At 37.7% G+C, this 23,883-nt stretch overlaps 3 protein-coding genes across 3 annotated transcripts; all 3 read left to right on the forward strand.

The window, feature by feature from the left end:
• Positions 1 to 2,219: 2,219 nt before the first annotated feature.
• Positions 2,220 to 7,138, forward strand: LOC131935071 (serine/arginine repetitive matrix protein 2; the record flags this gene model as incomplete). Its single annotated transcript, XM_059291357.1, has 5 exons — positions 2,220 to 3,433; positions 3,726 to 3,800; positions 4,245 to 4,418; positions 4,825 to 6,508; positions 6,572 to 7,138. Coding segments are annotated over exons 1-5 (3,714 nt in total), but the record flags the coding sequence as incomplete, so codon positions are not given.
• Positions 7,139 to 9,627: 2,489 nt separating this feature from the next.
• On the forward strand, positions 9,628 to 12,585 carry LOC131935075 (uncharacterized). The gene is made up of 5 exons (XM_059291364.1): positions 9,628 to 9,720; positions 11,669 to 11,748; positions 12,034 to 12,071; positions 12,269 to 12,341; positions 12,442 to 12,585. Exons 1-5 carry the CDS (start codon positions 9,684 to 9,686, stop codon positions 12,553 to 12,555), a joined length of 342 nt encoding a protein of 113 aa, XP_059147347.1. The 5' UTR covers positions 9,628 to 9,683; the 3' UTR covers positions 12,556 to 12,585.
• Positions 12,586 to 12,642: 57 nt separating this feature from the next.
• Positions 12,643 to 23,774, forward strand: LOC131935117 (sodium channel and clathrin linker 1). Its single transcript, XM_059291453.1, has 16 exons — positions 12,643 to 12,771; positions 14,030 to 14,101; positions 14,320 to 14,370; positions 15,575 to 15,645; positions 16,176 to 16,266; positions 17,312 to 17,403; positions 18,686 to 18,772; positions 19,007 to 19,097; positions 19,180 to 19,278; positions 20,072 to 20,218; positions 20,371 to 20,519; positions 20,658 to 20,850; positions 21,043 to 21,179; positions 21,392 to 21,530; positions 22,260 to 22,435; positions 23,004 to 23,774. Exons 1-16 carry the CDS (start codon positions 12,676 to 12,678, stop codon positions 23,164 to 23,166), a joined length of 1,854 nt encoding a protein of 617 aa, XP_059147436.1. The 5' UTR covers positions 12,643 to 12,675; the 3' UTR covers positions 23,167 to 23,774.
• Positions 23,775 to 23,883: the final 109 nt, after the last annotated feature.

The following is a 23,883-nucleotide window of genomic DNA, read 5'->3' on the forward strand; positions in this document are numbered from 1 at the left end:
CAACTCTGGCTTAAATTGTTTTGAATCTACACTCACACGCACTGCGCGTTGGCCCCCTGCGTGCACTGGTAATTTACTGGCATAGCTCAGCGAACGGCGGGGAAGTGAGCGAGGGGGGGGGGGGGAGAAGAGGAACTAACAGAAAACAGAAACGTTTCATTGATTAAAAAAACATGCCATACTTCAAAGTTAAACTTCGCCTACAGTTTCAAAATATAAATTGGCAATGCACGCTTTGGATAATCGCTTTGATTCAATTTCAAATGTTAGTTTATAACTGGGACATCATAACTTTACAAACTGGGACGTCATAACTTTACAAACTGGGACGTCAAACAGTCGGGGAGTTGTTTGATTAGATCAAGGTCTGTGAGAAAACAGAAATTACATTTTACGGTGGTCACCGGTTAACATGGTAACAAGCTGATGGGGTATGAGGGAGGGGGGGGGGGGAGATGAAAGTATGCCTCGTTCCATAATGGGATGCAGGGGAGGGGTGAATTTAGAAACTGTGTTTCCTTTGTGCATCTCTTCAGTAAGCATCGTCCGCCTCTCCCCCCCCCTTCCGAAGCATGTTTACCCCACACCCCGAACGAAATAGAATTTATATAGAAAATAAATAATTTTGCCCGTGTCCGCCCCCCCCCCCCACCCCGGAATCTTACTTAACCCCCCTCCATCCCCACCCCGTAAGTTTCAAGGGAGGGTGGGAAGTATACATCAAACGGCATCCAACTTCTCCATTAAAGAAGCATTTTTAAAAACTGAAGGTCTAACCCCCCCCCTCCCCCCCCCCCATACACACACTTCTCGACTCCATTCATTGAATTGCACTTTACAAAACAATTCGCGGTTTTCACATTTCTGTCGTCCCCCTTTAAACTACAAAAACACAAACTTTACTTTTTGAATATCTTTTCTCAACCTAGCTGTCTCTAAAAAAGGCTATTATTAATAAGGTTGTTGTTATACTTTTGATATATTACTAGATTTATATCAGTTTCTTCCAGGCATCTATTCAAGGGAACGAAATGAAATTTATATAGAAAATATATACTTTTAACAGCGTCCGTCCCCCGGAAATTTTAGTCCTCCCCCCCCCCCCTACCCGGATACGTGACCTGGAAGAAGACACCAAGAATCAAGAAGATTGGATACACTGGGGAGCAGTGTTTCTTCCAGACTTTTTTCTCCGGGGGGGGGGGGGGGGCACTTGAAATTTTCGGGGGGCGGGGGGGGGGGGGCGGTAGACTTTCTTCGGGGGGGGGGGGGGGCGGACACTGTTAAAAGTATATATTTTCTATATAAATTATATTAATTTCATTTCGTTCGGGGGGGGGGGGGGGGGGGCGGTAAAAAATTTTCGGGGGGGGGGGGGGCAAAGCCTCCCCGAAGAGATGCCTGGAAGAAACTCTGCTGGGGAGAGTTGGAGGGACCAGAGGCGTAGCGACCCTTCCCGCGCCCGGGGACAAACTTTCAATTTGGCTTGGCGCCCCCCCCCCCCCCCCATATATTTTTTTATATTTATGTGGCTTGGCGCCTCCCCCCCCCCCCCCCCCACATATATTTTTTAATATTTATAATGCAAAACTGCAGCTAAAATGAGCTTTTAATTTTGTACGACAGGCAAACCTTACCTAATCTAACCCCCACCCGGAGAAAAAAAAGTCTGGAAGAAACACTGATTTAGATCTAGATCTATATTGATTACAGTGGTCTCATTAGGTTGAGTGATATCCATTTCGGTAACTGATGGTTTATTTGTAAGTATATAGGCTATGTTGGTAGAGGAGGGGGTGGGGGTTCCAAGCATCCACTTCCCTCGCAATATCTGCATGTCGCTTTACAAATTAAAATAGGCCTACACTCAAAAATACTGAAACAAAACATATAATAAAATATTAAAATATGCACACAAAAATAGTTTTTAAGACTGAACGTTCCCCGATTTCTTTGTTCTTCCATTGTTGAGATAGGTTTAATAAAAAGGTAATCAAAATAATTTTACTTTTTGTCTTGTATCATTTGATTATTCAGAAAGTATTGAGCGAAAATGTGTGTCTACAATAGCTTCCGCTTTGCTGTTTCCGGGACACAAATTATTCTTATCTATTAATTAATTAAATAATTTCACAAGTTGAATCTAATTCTTGGTGACTTTTATGGATTAAAGTATATGATTAGCCTAATTAACTGTATATAGATCTGTTTGTTCAAACATGGATGATGTGAATAGTCATAAATCATCATCTTTAGAAGAAAATGCTTCATTATTAATTGGTGGTGATTCTGCAAAGGCAGCAGATGCAGAAAAAATTATTCCATCTGTAGAAGAGTCCGATAAAAATAACCACGATGATATAGATCTAGATCGAAGTATTAAGCAAAATGATGATTATTACGAAGTCATTTCTGCTGATGGCAGTATAGGGGGTGAAGATATAGATGGGAATGATATAGAAAATGACAACGTATGCTCCAACAGTACCTTTCAAAATGAGCAGTGTTCTTTTTTAGATCTACCTTTTGTTCCCAAAATTGATTTTCCTAATGAAGCATCCAAATCTGCTAGTACTGATTCTAATAGCTTTCATTTTGAACCTATTTTTGGTTCTCATAATGTTGTTAATCATTGTAATACCACACCTAATGTTTTGCCACAATTTGATTTTTCAAAACCCCCACCTAATTTAAATTTTACTGCCAATCCCCATACTTCATGTTTTGTTGATTCTGAAATAAACCCAAATTTAACACCTCAGGGTCATATTGGTTTCGGCAATGCATCTTCAAAACATTTCAGTGCAATTTCAAATAATAGTAATAGTGCTTCATCTGTTATTCTCAGTAAAGACCATAAGTCCAGTCCCAGTTCTACTTTAACACAAGTAGCAAAGGCTCCTATTGTAGACTGGCTAGATGAAAATGGTGATCCGATTAAAGGTGCTTTCGATAACATTCCAATTCATGTGAGTGAAGAGGCAGAAGATGCTGCTAAAAGTTCTAAGGTTGAATATGTGTTTTCTGTGAAAGAAAAGAAAAAGGTATCAGTGTCTAGTGATTTTAGTGATGTTGTGAGTACTAGTTCTCTAATCAATACCAATGTGTTACTTAAAAATGTAGCAGGAAAAGTTTCAATAGATAGTTCTACTGCTAGTGATCCTAAAATTTATGAAGAGGAAAAGAAACTTTACTTAGCTTCCAAAAGTGGTGAGGAATATAAAGCAGCAATACTTTCAAATACACCTTCAACATCTGCTGAGGCTACTGCAGTTCCCAGTGGAAAGACTTTATCTGAAAACGAAAATGCTAAAAAAGAACGTTACAATAGATTTAGACGAAATAGATTTACAGACAAAAAGGATGATCCAGTACCTGAGGCTGTGCCAAAAGAAGAGCCGAAAAAGACACAAGAAGAAGTAGCACTGGAAAGGTAAACACAATGAAATATCCATACAATTATATGTTTTTACTTGTGTAATGTGTAGGACTAGTGATCATCTTAAATTTATTAACTTTGTTAATTTAGAAAAAGATTATCATTATCTTAGATGCATGTATTAGTTAGTGCAATTATTAAACTTTATAAAAATAGTAGGCCTACACATTACTACTCTTACAACAAAAATTGAATGTCCAATCTATCCCCATGGACAATTTTAATTTTCATATCTAACCCTTTATCAATAGAAGTAATGTTCATGCTATGAATTTCTTTTCTCCAGTCAAGCTGTGGTTGAGATCCTTAAAGAAGTACAGAGAGGGGCTGAGAGGGCCAAAGAACACGGTGCCCTTGGGTGGTAAGATTAGGCTTTAGTTGATACAAAAAGTTTCTAAAACTATGCACACTATATTTATCTTTTACCAGCTGAGAAAATAATAAGATGCATTCAATTTAAATAATTTGAGGAGAAACCAAGTGACGATTATCTAAAACTTGCTGTAATCTAATTTAAACACACTTTCATAGATACTATTACAGGGAGATAACTTCTTTTGTTAGTGATGGTATGCTGTTTACTACTTTTAACATACATAAGTCTTTTAGTAATAATTGTTATCTTACCTTTTGAAATGTATCATTGAGATGTATCTGTATTGTGTTGTTGCACAGAATAAAAAAAATTAGAAAATCTTGTAAATTGTGTGATCAAATTGATGTTTAGCATTATATTTTTTATACATCCTCTACTGTTAAAGTTGCCATGTCAAATACTTGCTAATAATAAATCTATATTTGATAGGCAAAAGTGCCCCGTTCCAGTTACTAATAAAACATTTCTACGCAACACCCTGGTGAGCACCCTGAGGGAACCATACAGACCTCCAAGCAAGCGAGGAAGATTTCACGTTGGTTTAGATGGGGACAAAAAAGGGCGTGATGAGAAGGATGGGGAGGCTAGCAGCAGGTCTTCAAGGTGAACCAGACACTTTTCTACAGTTAACACATCATTGGATACTCAAGATTATAATTTAGTCCAAAGGCTCTTTAGATGTACCAAGTGAAAGTTTTTAGTCATTTAAAAAACAATCTCATTTTAAAGATTTTTTTTTTACGGCCAAAATTACAAAAAATAAATTAAATTTTCTTTTTAATCCAGAATTCTAATTGAAATTAATAATTTTAAAAATACTCAAAGTAGTGTTGTAATGACACATTTAAAAAAGGAGCATTTGCTTACATCTGGAATTAAACAGAAGCAGCTTCAAGTTAATAAATTAGCTATAAATTATTGAAAAATAAAAAATATGGGAAAATATATATGCACTTAAGATTATTTAAATATTAACATTTTTAATGTTGTAAAATTTGATCTGGTTCAGGTCCAGTCGTAGCTCTAGTAGAAGCAGTCGAAGCTACAGCAGCCGCAGTAGTGATAGAGAGCTGCCAAGTGCACAGGGTAAACACTTCCAGAATAACAGAGGGCGAGGGTCCTGGGCCAGAGGACAAAACCAGTACTTTGATGCATGGGCGGCGTACTATGGGGGCTACCAGTGGTACGGCCCTGAGGCCTATGGCATGTACTACGGCCCTGAGGGCTGGCCAATGGATGCTTACACTGCCATGTATTACGGGGATCCACAAGCCTGGGCAGAGTATGAAGCTTACTATGGTCCTCAAAACTTCAGAGGAAGAGGAATGAGAGGGCGGGGAAGAGGCAGAGGGCGGGGCAGATTTCCTGAAGATTTTAGAAACATGGAGCATTACTCTAGAAGTAGAAGCAGATCTCCTGGTTATTCTAGATCCCCTTCTAGCAGTTTCTTGTCGTATAGTAGGTCTCGGAGCAGGTCGCTTAGCAGATCTAGGAGCAGATCTGTAGGGGGTAGCAGGACCTACAGGGCTAAATCCTCTAGAGAGAGGTCCAGGAGCATGTCTGCAGGGGGCAGCAGGACCCACAGGATTAAGTCTTCTAGGGGTAGGTCCCGGAGCATATCTGCTGGTGGGAGTAGGACCCAGAGGGCTAAATCTTCCAGGGAGAGGTCCAGAGTCTCTACCCACAGCAAACATTCAGATTCAGTGTCCAAAGAGAGAAAGAAAAAGAAGAAGAAGAAAAAGAAGCATAAAAAGAAGTCTAAAAAATCCAAGGAGGGGAAAGAAGAAAAGGATGGTGAAAAGGCCAGGGATAAAGAATTTGAAAAGGCCAGGGGAGATAAAGAAGACAGTGAAGAGATACACAAAAATGACTTGTCTGGTTCTAGGAAGGAAGGTAAGCAAAAAAGCAATGAGAAAACTGCTGCTGAAGATTCTAGGAAAAAGCCAAAAGAAATGAGCAGTAAGAAGGGTAAAGGGAAAAACAGAGTAAAAAATTTGAAAGATGATGAAGATGGGCCTAGAGATACCCATTCAACACACGATGGGTGTGGGACAGGGCCTGATGAAAGTGTGGGTCAAGGGAAACCAGGAAGGGCTAGTGACAGCAAAACTTGTGAAAAAGTGTTGAAGCAAGATGCACCAAACAGGAAACAAACACAAAATGATATTGAAGAAGAAAGTGGTAGTCACTCTAATGACAGGAGAGTGATCAGACTTGGCAAGTTTAGTGGTAAGGAGGGGACGCAATCAGAGAAAAGTAGGGAAAAAGTGAAAAGTAGACTTGGCAAGTCTAGCAGTGAGGAGGTGACACAAGCAGATAAAAGTAGGGACAGTGTGAAAAGTAGACTTAAGTCTAGCAGTGAGGAGGTGACGCAAGTAGAAAAAAGTAGGGACAGTGTGAAAAGTAGACTTGGCAAGCCTAGCAGTGAGGAAGTGACGCAAGTAGAAAAAAGTAGGGACAGTGTGAAAAGTAGACTTGGCAAGTCTAGCAGTGAGGAGGTGACGCAAGTAGAAAAAAGTAGGGACAGTGTGAAAAGTAGACTTGGCAAGTCTAGCAGTGAGGAGGTGACGCAAGTAGAAAAAAGTAGGGACAGTGTGAAAAGTAGACTTAAGTCTAGCAGTGAGGAGGTGACGCAAGTAGAAAAAAGTAGGGACAGTGTGAAAAGTAGACTTGGCAAGTCTAGCAGTGAGGAGGTGACGCAAGTAGAAAAAAGTAGGGACAGTGTGAAAAGTAGACTTAAGTCTAGCAGTGAGGAGGTGACGCAAGTAGAAAAAAGTAACTACAGTATAATCAGTAAACAGAGCAAAAAACCAGCTGTTTCAGACAGAAAAGAAAATGATTCTAAAAGAAAGAGTGTAGATGCAGTTCAGAAAAAAGTAAAGGATAAATTGCTAAGCAGGCCTAATGGTTCAGAAACTTCCCCAAAAAGTAGTAAAAGTTGCGTTGAGAAAAGTTCTTCTCATGAGAGGAAGCGAAGAAGAGAATCAGAGGATAATAAAATTGATTTGAGAGATAGTTCTTGTGATAGAGAAGTCGGTGCAAAGAGAATTCGAGAAGACAAAGATATTAAAGAAACTTTGGATAATAAAAGTAAACTAAAGGAGACGCGTGAAGACAGACAACACTCAGAAAAAAACTCTAAGGAGACTGCTGAAGAAACATCGGAGAAAAACAAATCTAGGGAGGCCCGTGAGGAAACATCAGAAAAAAACAAATCTAAAAAGCTTTATGAGGACAAACAAACAAAAGATGGTAAAAACAATTTAAAGAAAATGAAAAGATATGAAACCAGTCCAGGTGAATCAGACAAACAAAACAAAAGATGGTAAAAACAATTTAAAGAAAATGAAAAGATATGAAACCAGTCCAGGTGAATCAGACAAACAAAACAAAAGATGGTAAAAACAATTTAAAGAAAATGAAAAGATATGAAACCAGTCCAGGTGAATCAGACAAACAAAACAAAAGATGGTAAAAACAATTTAAAGAAAATGAAAAGATATGAAACCAGTCCAGGTGAATCAGACAAACAAAACAAAAGATAGACAACTATAAGCTATTGATTCATCCAGTCTCATTTTGGACAAAGAAATTTGTTGACCCCATTAAGTGATCTGAATCACCTCTGTGTTGGCAATGTAAACTTAGATAAATTTGTTTTGTTATAGTAGACAGCTTCAAGTAATTGTGCTAGTTGTTGACCTGGCCACCACAGGAATGTTGTGCTCTCAGTCAAATCTTGGTTATGGCCACAATTCAAATAGTCTCATGATTCACAACTGCTGTTAGTTTATTCTCCTACATCTGCTATAAAAATACAACTACGTAATATAAACAAATAAAGGCCTACAATCATTCAGCAGATTATTTCACATCACACATGCTTACTTTCCACTCACTCATTTACTACTAACTCTACCATCACACATTATAATTACAGTAACCTAAGAAATAATTTGCTTGGTGGAAAAGTTTTTGCTGCAATTAAAACCATCAGTCTACCGATTTGTTCAATAATTCTTGGTTCACTACAAAGTTTAAAGGGTACACAAGTATTTTCTTTACTATGGGTACCTAGTCATTTGCATTTTGTATAGATTTGCAGTAAGATTGTTCAAATTGTTTTAGCTGTAAGGGCATTATGTACATTAGAATTTTCATCTTGTTTTTAAGTGTGGTCAATGGTGAGGTTATATTATTGTCTAATACCTGTTATGTGTTCTTAATTATAACATGAATTTGTTCCTAGGAAAAACAAGAAATTAAATAATATTGTATTGTATTGCTAAAGTAAAATGTCAAGAAATTAAGTTAAGTTCTGTTGCTAAAGTAATAGATTAACTGTATAAGAAACATTGTATTTCCTTGATTGTAATTATTTACCTTGATCCTAGAGAGATACCTTTTCAGACCTGGCAGTCAATAGTGTAGATGAAGTGGAGTTCATCTGTTTCTGTAACCACTGCAATAAAGGGATGGTGTGGTCATTTCTACGGCCAGCTACCTTTCTTTTCCTGATGTCAGTTGAGTTAGGTGAACTCAGGGACGTCCTACAGACTAAGTCCAAATTTTTGGGTTCGCAGTTGTTTGATCTATGCCTCAGCAGGATGTAATTCTACTGATGGATGTGAGCTGATACAAATGTTTGCTTGAATCATGGCAACACTGATTGCTGACTCCAGTTTGAGATGCTTGTCAGATACAGGATGGTTGCTTACAATGTAAGCTATATATATTGAAGTTACACATGTATAAGTGTATTGTGCTGTCTACACTGTCAGTTTCTGTCATCAGGTGTCATCTACCTGTCTTGGTGTGTCAACAGATCCAGATGTTTGACCAACAATTTTTAAAATTATATTTTTGTGTTTAACTTTAACAAAAACACAGTATTTGAGTTGGCTATGTAAGGTGCATTGTAATAGTTTGACCATCTGTACTATTTTATTTTGGTTTTTAGTTTAATAATAGTAGTTTCTTTTTTGTGGTAAATTGAACTTTTAAAATAGGTTTCTGTATAGTGTAAATAAATGTATATACGCTTATTATTAATTGACAATTGAATAAAACATTGTTTCATTGCAATTTTTAGTTTTCCTTTAGTCAAACTATCTGATAAATATTAGTTAAATTCTCATTCTGAAATGGCTATATCAGAGATAACTAGATTTAAGTTAATAGGTTATTATAATTTTGATTGCAGTCTTAATAAAAAGCAAAATAACTGCCAGCAATAATTTAAAAATGCATTATTGCCATCACTCTTCCTGGAGCACCTCAACACCACTGAATCCATTTCCCTTAGGTGTGTAACATTATAAATGGACAACCCATTAATGTCATAACACACAAAAGTATACTTGAACCTAGGTCACTAAAAAATATTTCGTCAATAAAAATAAACTGGGGTAAGTAAACAAATAAAATGACTTGCATGTCATAAGACCACCATAGATTAAGATTAGTTCGATTGGAAGAGGAATGTTATCTCAAAAAAAAATTCAATTTTAAAATTGTTGAATTCGGTATCCAACTTGAATAAACCTGTTATTGTTAATTAAGAAAAACAGAAAAGTATAAGAGAAAAGATTGTATGCACACAGATGTAAATATATTATATATATATATATGTTATAAGCCTAATTATAAATGTATTATTAATTATCAAAATAAACAAATATTAGGCCTAAAAAAGATATTTTTAAATTTTGGTCTGAAAAATGGCAAATTTTCAAAATTTGATCTGGCTGCAAATAGATTCTCTTTGAACAAGTCTAGGCTATGACTCTATGTTCAAATGTTGGAATGAATGATGCAGTGTAGTAGTAGACAATACTTTCTTTATCTTTATTGCTGATATTTCAAAACATGTCGCAAAGTGATGTGGATATTTTAAAACGTCAAGGTAATTCGATGTATTAAACTTTAAACAAGTAAACTTTAGTAAACAAAAACAATGTTCTAAAGAAGGTAAAGTCCTGGTAAAGTCAGTAAAGTTGCTACTGCTACTCGAGTACTCAGAGTACTCGACAAATGACGTCAAATTGAAATAGATTCTAGATCTAGTTAATAGTTAGATCTAGATCTACTTATTAAATCTACTAGAACTTAATGACAAAGTTAATGATTAATTAGTTAATGAGTCAGTTAATGACTAAGGCCTACAGAGTACAGAGCAGAGAGTAGCTAGACTAGATCTACTAACTACTAGAATCTAGATCTAGTAGTAGTTTACTAGTAGTACTAGATCTAGATTCTAGTACTACTACTACTTTTACTTTTAGTACTTTACACTACTGCTACAGTCTACCTACAATCAGTGTTTCTTCCAGACTTTTTTCTCCGGGGGGGGGGGGCACTTGAAATTTTGGGGGGGGGGGGGGGGGGGGGGCGGTAAACTTTCTTCGGGGGGGGGGGGGCGGACACTGTTAAAAGTATATATTTTCTATATTAATTATATAAATTTCATTTGGTTCGGGGGGGGCGGTAAAAATTTTTTGGGGGGGCTTAGCCCCCCCGAAGAGATGCCTGGAAGAAACTCTGCCTACAATCCTACAGTGCACTAACACTGCAGTACTACACACACTCTCCTACCTTCTCCTAAGACTGACCTAAGACCTACTCTACCCGCTACACCCACTACAGTACTACGTACACCAGTACTACTGTACTACCGTTACTACGAGTTAGGGTCCTGTTGAAATTTTTTACAAATCATACATCAACTGTTTGTGTTGATGTTTATTAATATTACTATTACTCAAAATTATGCCTAGTATAAAGTATATATGTCACTAACTAGTAACTATGTCTGAACCATTGAATCTTCCAACAATACTTAAAATACTAAATAGATAAAATACTAATACATGATTGAAGATACCTAGTCTATGTCCTATAACAGACTCTTTGAAAAAGAGGCATGTTGGGTTGTTTTGTTAGTAGTATTGTAATCTCGACTAGTTTTATGGCTAGAAATAAGGGTTAGGTGTATGATAGGAATAGGGTTTGGGCTAGGAATAGTGTTAGTGTTAGCATTGACATTAGCAAGCCATGTGTGTGTTTAATTTTAGTTAACCACAAATAACCTAACACCCATTTTTTAAGAAGATTCTATTATCGGACACTGGTATAATAAATCCCCTGTCCCCTGTTAATAAAGTCAATGCTAACCCTAACTGTAGCTTGTAATCCCAGTCCTACACACCTAAACCATAAATCTAGACTAGTGTCACTAGTAGATTACAATACTACTAACAACCTAACACACATATTTTCAGAAGAATCTATTATTGGAAATCTGTATCCGCAATCATCCCATAATTGTATTGAGTATTCATGAGTTTACCCCCTGCAACCTAACACCCCCTTTTTAAGAAGATTATAGCACCAGTATAACACAAACCCCTACCATAGCCTTAACCCTAATTTTCTGACCATAAGTAACACTAAACCTGAGACTACTTATACTAAAAACAAACTAACGCCTATTTTCTCTCTGACAAGTCTATGGTCGGACATTGGTTATACCATAACTCCCTTTATAATACCTTAGCCTTAACTGTAATTTCTGACTATAACACTATACCTGAGATTATAACAACCTAATGCACCTGCTTTACTTCAGAAGAGTCTATTTTCCTATATATCTATTATACCTATATTGTCCTATATCTATTATACCTTGTATATTGTCCTGCACACCTAATGCCTAATGATATAGGGCTGAATGTATACTAAGCTATAGGTGTATAGTTATATATTTAATAAGATAGTTGATCTAGATTATATTATATATAGAAATGAACAATATATTCTATATTTTAATCGATAACAATGTGTTAACATTTCAGTAAGCAACCTCAGTACACTACTTTCTCGCTACCAAGAGGCATATCCAAATTTTGTACTAGAAGAGAATGAAATTTCAAAAGTAAGGCTATGTCTTAAGTGCTTTCTTTATTGCCCATTTAGATTTAATTTTTCTAGATTTGTGTGTGTGTGTGTGTTGATGTTGCAAGGTTTTTATCAAATACTGATTAGCAACTCCTATTTTTCAGTCTAGTGTTTTTTTTATTTTAGTTTTTAATTATTTTTTGACAGGTGAAACATTTTGTCTTATTAGTTAAATAATTAATTAATATCAATAAAAATTTGCTTATAAATAAATTATTGCAGGCATAGATCTAGATGGTTAATACATTTTTGATATTTCTAGGAAGAGGCTAAAGATCAACCTTGGTATTCAGTTAGCAAGTAAGCTTTACTTATCAGTACAAGTGTAAACTCTATCCATAAGAGTACTCCTGCAAACACATTTTTTTCAAACAGCTGACATTAATTCCTTACCTCATGTAGTTTTCTTAGTGCAGTATTTTTTATATTGTAACCTGTTTAAATGCAAAAAATAAATGAACCTTAAAGTAAGATAAATAAATTAATTTTTTCTCTAGTCAGCTGAACCCATTGTTTCGAGAATATGATGCAACTATATTTGGCTTGGAAAAGAAAATATCAGATTTACAGGTAGTTAATCTTTTGAAGATCAGAAGTTGCTTGTTTAGATAGCAATCTTTTACTGAACATGCACTGATCACTAATCTGGTTAATCCTTGTGTCTTATCAGGATGAAATACAAAGGCTGAGGACTCAAGCTAAAGATTTAATCAATGAAAATGAGAGGCACGTTGATTTTATTATCAACTTTTGTTTGTTTACTTTGTCTTTAGCCAATACTTGAAGAAGCTCTAATGTGCTTTAGTTTTGTTAACACTTGGTTAAGTTTCTCCCACATTTGCTTAAGTTTCTCCCACATTTGTTCAGGGTTCACCAAGAGCTCAAAGAGTCGATACAAAATGCCATGTCAGCAGGCCATGGTGTTGGTGGAGGGGACGGAGAGGCGGGGGACATGGCACTGGTACAGAACCTGCAACAGCAGCTGGATTTGGCTACACAGGTAGAAACTTTGGTAGCACAGGTAGAAACTTTGGTAGCACAGGTAGGAACATTTCTAGCACAGTAGAAACTTTGGTAGCACAGGTAGAAACATTTCTAGCACAGGTAGAAACTTTTGTAGCACAGGTAGGAACATTTCTAGCACAGGTAGAAACTTTGGTAGCACAGGTAGAAACTTTGGTAGCACAGGTAGAAACATTTCTAGCACAGGTAGAAACTTTTGTATTACAGGTAGAAACATTTCTAGCACAGGTAGAAACATTTCTAACACAGGTAGAAACTTTTGTATTACAGGTAGAAACATTTCTAGCACAGGTAGAAACATTTCTAGCACAGGTAGAAACATTTCTAGCACAGGTAGAAACATTTCTAGCACAGGTAGAAACATTTCTAGCACAGGTAGAAACATTTCTAGCACAGGTAGAAACATTTCTAGCACAGGTAGAAACTTTTGTATTACAGGTAGAAACATTTCTAACACAGGTAGAAACATTTCTAACACAGGTAGAAACATTTCTAGCACAGGTAGAAACATTTCTAGCACAGGTAGAAACATTTCTAGCACAGGTAGAAACTTTTGTATTACAGGTAGAAACATTTCTAGCACAGGTAGAAACATTTCTAACACAGGTAGAAACATTTCTAGCACAGGTAGAAACATTTCTAGCACAGGTAGAAACATTTCTAGCACAGGTAGAAACTTTTGTATTACAGGTAGAAACATTTCTAGCACAGGTAGAAACATTTCTAACACAGGTAGAAACATTTCTAGCACAGGTAGAAACATTTCTAGCACAGGTAGAAACATTTCTAGCACAGGTAGAAACATTTCTAGCACAGGTAGAAACATTTCTAGCACAGGTAGAAACATTTCTAGCACAGGTAGAAACATTTCTAGCACAGGTAGAAACTTTTGTAGCACAGGTAGAAACATTTCTAGCACAGGTAGAAACATTTCTAGCACAGGTAGAAACTTTTGTAGCACAGGTAGAAACATTTGTAGCACAGGTAGAAACATTTCTAGCACAGGTAGAAACATTTCTAGCACAGGTAGAAACTTTTGTAGCACAGGTAGAAACATTTCTAGCACAGGTAGAAACTATTCTAGCACAGGTAGAAACTTTTCTAGTACAGTTGCTAACATCCTTAGCCCAATTGTTGTGCAATATTTGATATACCTATTGGTTTGTTCTTTAATGTTTGATGTTGTAATGTTCTTCACTGATTTTGGTTTGTCATCTTTTAAAAAAACTTTGAAGGAGAAAGAAGCAGCTCAAGAAAAATGGAGGGAGGCCGTCCAAGAGGTGGATCGTCTTGAGGCAGAGCTTGAGGTTTGTGTTGATTCATTCATGGAACAGTTTGGGTTAGTTCAGGAGGTTATGGTTTAAATCTGGTTGTGGAACAGTTTGGGTTAGTTCAGGATGTTAAGGCTCTGGGTTTAAATCTGATTGTTCTAGTTGATCCCACTAATTTGTCCCTGAATGTATTTATAATGGGACTTGATAGAGCCACTGTTTTAAAGTAACCAGCCTGGTGATACATGTTTCAGATGGAGAAAGAAAGTCATCAGTGGAGGGTGGTGGAGCAACAAGCCCACCAGGTAAGAGGGTGGTGGAGCAACAAGCCCACCAGGTAAGAGGGTGGTGGAGCAACAAGCCCACCAGGTAAGAGGGTGGTGGAGCAACAAGCCCACCAGGTAAGAGGGTGGTGGAGCAACAAGCCCACCAGGTAAGAGGCTGGTGGAGCAACAAGCCCACCAGGTAAGAGGCTGGTGGAGCAACAAGCCCACCAGGTAAGAGGCTGGTGGAGCAACAAGCCCACCAGGTAAGAGAGTGGTGGAGCAACAAGCCCACCAGGTAAGAGGGTGGTGGAGCAACAAGCCCACCAGGTAAGAGGCTGGTGGAGCAACAAGCCCACCAGGTAAGAGGCTGGTGGAGCAACAAGCCCACCAGGTAAGAGGCTGGTGGAGCAACAAGCCCACCAGGTAAGAGGCTGGTGGAGCAACAAGCCCACCAGGTAAGAGAGTGGTGGAGCAACAAGCCCACCAGGTAAGAGGGTGGTGGAGCAACAAGCCCACCAGGTAAGAGGGTGGTGGAGCAACAAGCCCACCAGGTAAGAGGGTGGTGGAGCAACAAGCCCACCAGGTAAGAGGCTGGTGGAGCAACAAGCCCACCAGGTAAGAGGCTGGTGGAGCAACAAGCCCACCAGGTAAGAGGGTGGTGGAGCAACAAGCCCACCAGGTAAGAGAGTGGTGGAGCAACAAGCCCACCAGGTAAGAGGGTGGTGGAGCAACAAGCCCACCAGGTAAGAGGCTGGTGGAGCAACAAGCCCACCAGGTAAGAGGCTGGTGGAGCAACAAGCCCACCAGGTAAGAGGCTGGTGGAGCAACAAGCCCACCAGGTAAGAGGCTGGTGGAGCAACAAGCCCACCAGGTAAGAGGCTGGTGGAGCAACAAGCCCACCAGGTAAGAGAGTGGTGGAGCAACAAGCCCACCAGGTAAGAGGGTGGTGGAGCAACAAGCCCACCAGGTAAGAGGGTGGTGGAGCAACAAGCCCACCAGGTAATAGGCTGGTGGAGCAACAAGCCCACCAGGTAAGAGGCTGGTGGAGCAACAAGCCCACCAGGTAAGAGGCTGGTGGAGCAACAAGCCCACCAGGTAAGAGGCTGGTGGAGCAACAAGCCCACCAGTTAAGAGGCTGGTGCTGATTGGTTTCTTATCTTTTTAACCTATCTTGATTTGTCAAACTTTGAACCTATGGTGATAGGTTTCAACTGACTGACTGCAACAGTTTATTTTACTCCAGGTAAAGGAACAGTACCAGCAGTCTGTGGCTGCCCTTAATGCTGAGCTGGAATCTTTACACACCCAACTCAGGTATGTGTCCAATGGTCATGTTTCATTAACTCAGCTATGTAACTAGGCTAATTAAAACCATTTGACCTTTATAGATGGGACATAACACACACAGGAATAGAGGACAGTGTCATGATTTAATGGTACCACACATTAATCCAATCAAAAGCTTTTAAAATAAAATCCCAAAATACATATGTTATTCAAAAATGTTCTTCTTTATATTCATATGCTTAAAATTTAAAACATGGATATGCATATTCTGAGTGGAGGAATATATTTTTAAATTTATTTTACAGTATTTTACATTTTTACTTTATATAAATTAAGTAATTTCAAACTTGAGCTAAAATACTCAAGTTCTAAAAATAACGTTTCTTAATGTGACTTAAATTGTAGTTTGAAAAAAAATAAGACTAAACAAAACCATTAGTTCTATCAGAAACTACAAAACAAAAAACAAACTGCGAGTGTAGGATGAAAGGGTTAATTTCTAATTAATTTGTTAACCTAGTCTGTTGCTTGAACTTGACAAATGTTGGCATTTTCAGAGAAAGCCGGTCAGAAAATAACCAGTTGCTACAGAAAGTTACAGACTTAAAGATGGCAGTCAATGATCTACAGCAAAAACTCATTTGGAAGGTTGGATGTTCTAAATAGTTTCCAATTTGGAAAGTTGGATGTTCTAAATAGTTTCAAATTTGGAAGGTTGGATGTTCTAAATAGTTTCAAATTTGGAAAGTTGGATATTCTAAATAGTTTCAAATTTGGAAAGTTGGATGTTCTAAATAGTTTCAAATTTGGAAGGTTGGATGTTCTAAATAGTTTCAAATTTGGAAAGTTGGATGTTCTAAATAGTTTCAAATTTGGAAGGTTGGATGTTCTAAATAGTTTCAAATTTGGAAGGTTGGATGTTCTAAATAGTTTCAAATTTGGAAAGTTGGATGTTCTAAATAGTTTCAAATTTGGAAAGTTGGATGTTCTAAATAGTTTCAAATTTGGAAAGTTGGATGTTCTAAATAGTTTCAAATTTGGAAGGTTGGATGTTCTAAATAGTTTCAAATTTGGAAGGTTGGATGTTCTAAATAGTTTCAAATTTGGAAGGTTGGATGTTCTAAATAGTTTCAAATTTGGAAGGTTGGATGTTCTAAATAGTTTTAAATTTGGAAAGTTGGATGTTCTAAATAGTTTCAAATTTGGAAGGTTGGATGTTCTAAATAGTTTCAAATTTGGAAGGTTGGATGTTCTAAATAGTTTCAAATTTGGAAAGTTGGATGTTCTAAATAGTTTCAAATTTGGAAAGTTGGATGTTCTAAATAGTTTCAAATTTGGAAGGTTGGATGTTCTAAATAGTTTCAAATTTGGAAAGTTGGATGTTCTAAATAGTTTCAAATTTGGAAGGTTGGATGTTCTAAATAGTTTCAAATTTGGAAGGTTGGATGTTCTAAATAGTTTCAAATTTGGAAAGTTGGATGTTCTAAATAGTTTCAAATTTGGAAGGTTGGATGTTCTAAATAGTTTCAAATTTGGAAGGTTGGATGTTCTAAATAGTTTCAAATTTGGAAAGTTGGATGTTCTAAATAGTTTCAAAAATAAAAATGTGTAGCAACAATGGCTACTCATTTTTTTAACTGGTCAGGCTAAAAAATAGTGAGATAATTTTTGAAATTTTTTTTTATCCAACCAGGCCCAAGAAAATGCTGACACAATTTTTAAAGAAGGTTTATCAGACAGCAAGATCTATGAGCTAAAAACAATCATGGATGATCTTAGTCAAAGGTAGGTAACTCATAGAGGATCTTAGTCAAAGGTAGGTAACCCATATAGGATCTTAGTCAAAGGTAGGTAACCCATAGAGGATCTCAGTCAAAGGTAGGTAACCCATAGAGGATCTTAGTCAAAGGTAGGTAACCCATATAGGATCTTAGTCAAAGGTAGGTAACCCATATAGGATCTTAGTCAAAGGTAGGTAACCCATAGAGGATCTCAGTCAAAGGTAGGTAACCCATAGAGGATCTTAGTCAAAGGTAGGTAACCCATATAGGATCTTAGTCAAAGGTAGGTAACCCATAGAGGATCTCAGTCAAAGGTAGGTAACCCATAGAGGATCTTAGTCAAAGGTAGGTAACCCATATAGGATCTTAGTCAAAGGTAGGTAACCCATAGAGGATCTCAGTCAAAGGTAGGTAACCCATATAGGATCTTAGTCAAAGGTAGGTAACCCATAGAGGATCTCAGTCAAAGGTAGGTAACCCATATAGGATCTTAGTCAAAGGTAGGTAACCCATAGAGGATCTCAGTCAAAGGTAGGTAACCCATATAGGATCTTAGTCAAAGGTAGGTAACCCATAGAGGATCTCAGTCAAAGAAGGTAACTCATAGAGGATCTCAGTCAAAGGTAGGTAACTCATAGAGGATCTCAGTCAAAGGTAGATAACATAGGTTATCATTAAAAGGTAGGTAACTCATAGAAGATCTCAATCAGTGAACTACATCTAAACTGTCTTGTTGAAGTCCTGTCTATGCAATCATACACACACTGGTGAGGTGAACCAGTTTCACACACTTCATTAGTTAGCTCCGTATTGCTCTTACTTGTGCTGGGACCAGCAACAAAACACAGCTATAAAATGTCTGTCTAGCCACACAAGCAACAAAATACAGCTATAAAATTTGTCTGTCTACCCACACAAGCAACAAAATACAGCTATAAAATTTGTCTGTCTACTCACACAACAAAACACAGCTATAAAATTTGTCTGTCTACCCACACAAGCAACAAAACACAGCTATAAAATTTGTCTGTCTACTCACACAACAAAACACAGCTATAAAATTTGTCTGTCTACTCACACAACAAAACACAGCTATAAAATTTGTCTGTCTACTCACACAACAAAACACAGCTATAAAATTTGTCTGTCTACCCACACAACAAAACACAGCTATAAAATTTGTCTGTCTACTCACACAAGCAACAAAACACAGCTATAAAATTTGTCTGTCTAGCCACATAAGCAACAAAACACAGCTATAAAATGTGTCTGTCTACTCCCCCCAGGCTGGCAGAGAAGAGCCAAGAAGCCAGTGACCTGAGGAGAGAGAACAGCACCTTCTCTACACGAGTCATGGAACTGCAGAAGAGGCTGTGAGTTTTACACTAGCCAGAACAATTTTTTCTAGTTGTACTCAAACAGTTGTGTGAAAACATAGTTTATTGTTGAAATATATTAAACTAGCCAGAACAATTTTTACTTGTTGAACTCAAAAAGTTGTTTTGTAAAACACTTTATTGTGTGTACTTTTTATTGTGAAAATGTGTAAAGTACAGTTTATTGTTGAATGACTTGACAATGGTGATTTAGTTGTTTGACTACTTCAGCTCTGACACAGAAGTGCGTGAGAACGAGGCCATCACACAAATCCGCGATGCTGTCCAAATGGTTGAAGCTGCTGTCATGGAGAAAGATCAGGTATCTACTGTCCCTTGTCATTGTTTCACTTGCTGCACTTTTTCTGGCCCACTTTTAGAAAACTATTTTTTCTCCCCATCAGTTTGAGATAATGGCCAAAAAGAAAGATGACGAACTGGAAGAAATGAAAAATGTTCTGGCAAAGATCATCAATAAAGCTGGTGCTCGTACAAGGGAAGAGGTCAGTTGTGGGGTTCAGTTGTAGGGTTCAGTTGTAGGGTTTAGTTGTAGGGTTTAGTTGTAGGGTTTAGTTGTAGGGTTTAGTTGTAGGGTTTAGTTGTAACGATTAGTTTTAGGGTTTAGTTGTAGGGTTTAGTTGTAGGGTTTAGTTGTAGGGTTTAGTTGTAGGGTTTAGTTGTAGGGTTAAGTTGTAGGGTTTAGTTGTAGGGTTTAGTTGTAGGGTTAAGTTGTAGGGTTTAGTTGTAGGGTTCAGTTGTAGGGTTTAGTTGTAGGGTTTAGTTGTAGGGTTTAGTTGTAACGATTAGTTTTAGGGTTTAGTTGTAGGGTTTAGTTGTAGGGTTTAGTTGTAGGGTTTAGTTGTAGGGTTAAGTTGTAGGGTTTAGTTGTAGGGTTAAGTTGTAGGGTTCAGTTGTAGGGTTCAGTTGTAGGGTTTAGTTGTAACGATTAGTTTTAGGGTTTAGTTGTAGGGTTAAGTTGTAGGGTTTAGTTGTAGGGTTTAGTTGTAACGATTAGTTTTAGGGTTTAGTTGTAGGGTTTAGATGTAGGGTTTAGTTGTAACGATTAGTTTTAGGGTTTAGTTTTAGGGTTCACTTGTGAGGCTAATTATGTTAAGTTGAGACATTATGCATTCAGTATGTTTAGTAGTAATAAATTGAAACGCCAAAATGAAGGATCCAACGTGGGATTTGTTCATAATATTCAGTTTTATATTTTATTTGTAATGTTGAGTAAAATCAAATTAAGTGAATTACTTAATAGTAAGTTCTTAAATCAGTTGAAGCCAATATTTTCAGGTTGACCTTGTCAGAAAACAATGCAATGATCGCATCACACTGTTGACGGAGGAGCTTCACGGCCTGGAGATGGAGGGAGCAGAGAAACAGTCGCGCCTGGACCGGCTGCTCAGGGAGAAGAGATCCATAGAGTCTGAGCTGCAACAGGTTAGGCTTGTCACATCATAGTGTACAATTGTTTTGGTACACATTGTATCTAATGAATGGCTAATTCAAATCACATTCTGGTGTACAATTGTTGATACACAAGTTGTATCTAATGAATGGGCAATTCAAATCAACTTTTTTCTTTTTGCAAGATCTACAAAGAAGGCAAGTCCGACATTTCCAAGTCTAAAGAAGCTTATCAGCTCATGAGCAAGCGAGCTATTGATGCTGAGAGAGCCAGGGATGAGGCAAACACCAAAGTTGATAACTTGCTCTCCCAGATTGATCTGCTGACTCTAGAGTAATTGTTTCATTTCTTTTTTAAACTTGCTCAGTTTTTTAAATATTTTTATTTGGTTTTTACAATTTTGAATGTTTTGATTGGTTGTAAAATCTACCAATGAGCTGGTGGGTTCAGGTTTTAAAATTTTACCTACAGAAACAAGCAAATTAAACATCAGATGGGGTCAGAGGTCAAGCAGCTGCAAGAGAGGCTGACCAGCGTCCAGTCAGAGTTTGAGGCTGTCAATGAAGATCGTCTGTCCAGCCTCAACAAGGTGAACGACCTCAACAAGAAACTTTTGGCTTGCCAGCAGGAGAAGGAAGCCGTCCAGCGCAAATTTGCTAAGGAGGTAAGAACAAATATTTACAGGTATGTAAACAAATGTTTCCTGGTACACAAACAAATTTTCACAGGCACATAAACAAATATCCCTAGAAACAGAAAATATTATAATCTTCTCAGGTATGAATCACATAGGTTTTCAGAACAAAGAGATCTTTTAAACTTTGCTAGAAACATTGATAATGTTGTTTGTTCTCAGCTTGCCTTGATTGAGCAGAACCAACAGATGAAGTCTCGAGACTTTGAGGTGAAACTTCAGACGACAGAAGATTCTCGTAGACAGACCGTCAGTGAGCTGCGGAGACTGTTGACAGCCCAGCAGAGGATGAGTGCCAGGTAAATTCCACTTTGGACTGAGTCGCCTGTTAGTCTAGTTTGTTGGTGTATGTGTGTTTAATCCATGATTTATAGTTGATTTAATATTGTATGAAAATGGTTATTAAAGGGTTATCATAGTTGAGATTATTTTATAATGGAAGTTTGACCGGACAAGAACTGTAAACATTTTATAATTGAGTAATGTTTCCATTTGTCCCTCACCCAACCAGGTGGAAGGAAGAATGTCAGACAGTGACCCACAAGTTTCAAGGTCAGCTGGAAGATCTGCGGAGTGAGCTCAGTCATGTCAAGAAAAGAAATGAGGAGTTGTCTTCCCTACTTAAAGACAGCCAGATCAAAACTTGTGAGGTAGTTGTGTACCTTGTGGTAGAAACAATGTTTGTGTGTCACCACCTTGTGGTAGAAACAATGTTCATGTGTCACCACCTTGTGGTAGAAACAATGTTCATGTGTCACATCTTACCCAGCATAAAATAAGGGCTCATTCTGTCAAACAATTTTACCATCAAAATATAAAATAAATGCCTTAAGTAGTGTACACTTCTTCTCTTGTTGGCATAGGTTGAGAGACTGCTCTCAGTACAAATTTCTGTTGTTGGCATAGGTTTAAAGACTACTCTCAGTACAAACTTCTGTTGTTGGCATAGGTTGAGAGACTACTCTCAGTACAAACTTCTGTTGTTGGCCTAGGTTGAGAGACTACTCTCAGTACAAATTTCTGTTGTTGGCATAGGTTGAGAGACTACTCTCAGTACAAACTTCTGTTGTTGGCATAGGTTGAGAGACTACTCTCAGTACAAACTTCTGTTGTTGGCATAGGTTGAGAGACTACTCTCAGTACAAACTTCTGTTGTTGGCATAGGTTGAGAGACTACTCTCAGTACAAACTTCTGTTGTTGGCATAGGTTGAGAGACTACTCTCAGTACAAACTTCTGTTGTTGGCATAGGTTGAGAGACTACTCTCAGTACAAATTTCTGTTGTTGGCATAGGTTTAAAGACTACTCTCAGTACAAACTTCTGTTGTTGGCCTAGGTTGAGAGACTACTCTCAGTACAAATTTCTGTTGTTGGCATAGGTTGAGAGACTACTCTCAGACTACACAAGAAACATCAGGAGGATGGAGGAGAGAGTGAGGGAGGCGGAGCTACAGGCAGGGGAGGCCCACCAGCAACTAGCCAGACAGAGCATACGGGAGCGCCAGGGGGCCGCAGAGAAGGAAAGTCTTTTGGCTGAGTTAACTCGGAGTCAAAGGTCAGTGTGTTAGGGTTATGATGTTATTGTTGGCTTCAAACTACAGACACTGATACAACTTGAATGATTGGGTTCTAATTTGCTTGTTTTTTTAAAAATGACAACTTGAATGATTGAGGACCAACTATATCGCATGCAGTGCATAACTTGATGACATGGTCATCAACAGAATCTATCATTTATTTCCACACATAAAGAAGACACAGCAATGCTCTCATTCACCAACATCTTTACATCCTTGCCTCCTACCTCATCCTGCCTTTAACCTCTTCATTCTTGCACTCATCTACCACAAAAAACTGTCCTGTCACTTAAAAAAAGAATTTACATGCAACACTCAGAGCATGTCAATTATTTTTCTGCACACAATTAACAAGTGGGGCTCATCACTGGCTATAAGAAGATCCCTACCACCCCCTCTATGTTATACTTCATGTATCACCAGATACCTACCACCCCCCTCTATTCTATACTTCATGTGTCACCAGTGGCCACTCTTTGCTGAGTTGGTTTTTATATCAACAAAAACATGGTGCAGTTTTCTGTTAACCTTGACCTTGTGTTTTAGGGGAGATAATCCAGGCACAGATCCAAAAGACCTCGCCTACTTAGGCTCTTCTGTTAAAGTCAATGGAATCCTTCGGTCAAGCAACAGAGGGGACCTAACTCTCGAACATTTGAGTAACTCTGTCAGACAGGAAACATCTCAAAGAGAACTGAGTGACAGATGATTGGTCAGCTTGGTCATGTGATGTCCATCCACCACTTTAATAGCTTCTCTGTGATATATAGATATTATTCTTGCTGTCCAATATAATCCAGGTTTAAATGTAAACAAATATTTTACATAACAAGTTGATGAAGTAGAATGGCAGATAAGGGCCCAAGATTTCAGTAATGAATGCTTGTGTTGTATGTCATTTTTAAACAAACAAAAAAATGTTTGCGTATCTCAATGTGTTTAGTTCCTAATTTAACCTGTAACTTAACCTTGTCTATTAGCAGGGTTGTTGAAAGGGTAGAGAAGATTATTGTTTTAAATTGTCTCAACATTTATGACTAAAATATTTTTTCCGTCCAGATCAATATTTTATCATGTTGCCATTTACTTTATTTATTGCTTCATCTCTTCACCAGAGTCCACTCTGTTCATTGTATATTTTCATGCTCATTAGCTTGCTGACTTGTTAGTTTGCTGTTGTCAAGGTTTGTTTTAAACATTGAAATATATACTGTATAAAAATATTTATTTAAACTAATACATTGAACTCATTCCTTCCATATTACTTCTTAAAGATATTAAATTTATATTATTCCGTCTATTGAATAAAATTCTTACCTCAATCTTAACAGTTGTCAGCTTTAGTAAGTGTCTGGATCAGGACAGTTGGTCATCCCCCGCCCACACTCCCCCCCCCCCATCCAAACCAGGTGCTGTGATCCATACA

The sequence above is a fragment of the Physella acuta genome, unplaced genomic scaffold (genome assembly GCF_028476545.2).
Source record: "Physella acuta isolate Inbredline_101_S28 unplaced genomic scaffold, ASM2847654v3 ptg000131l, whole genome shotgun sequence".
Lineage (NCBI taxonomy): Eukaryota > Metazoa > Mollusca > Gastropoda > Physidae > Physella > Physella acuta.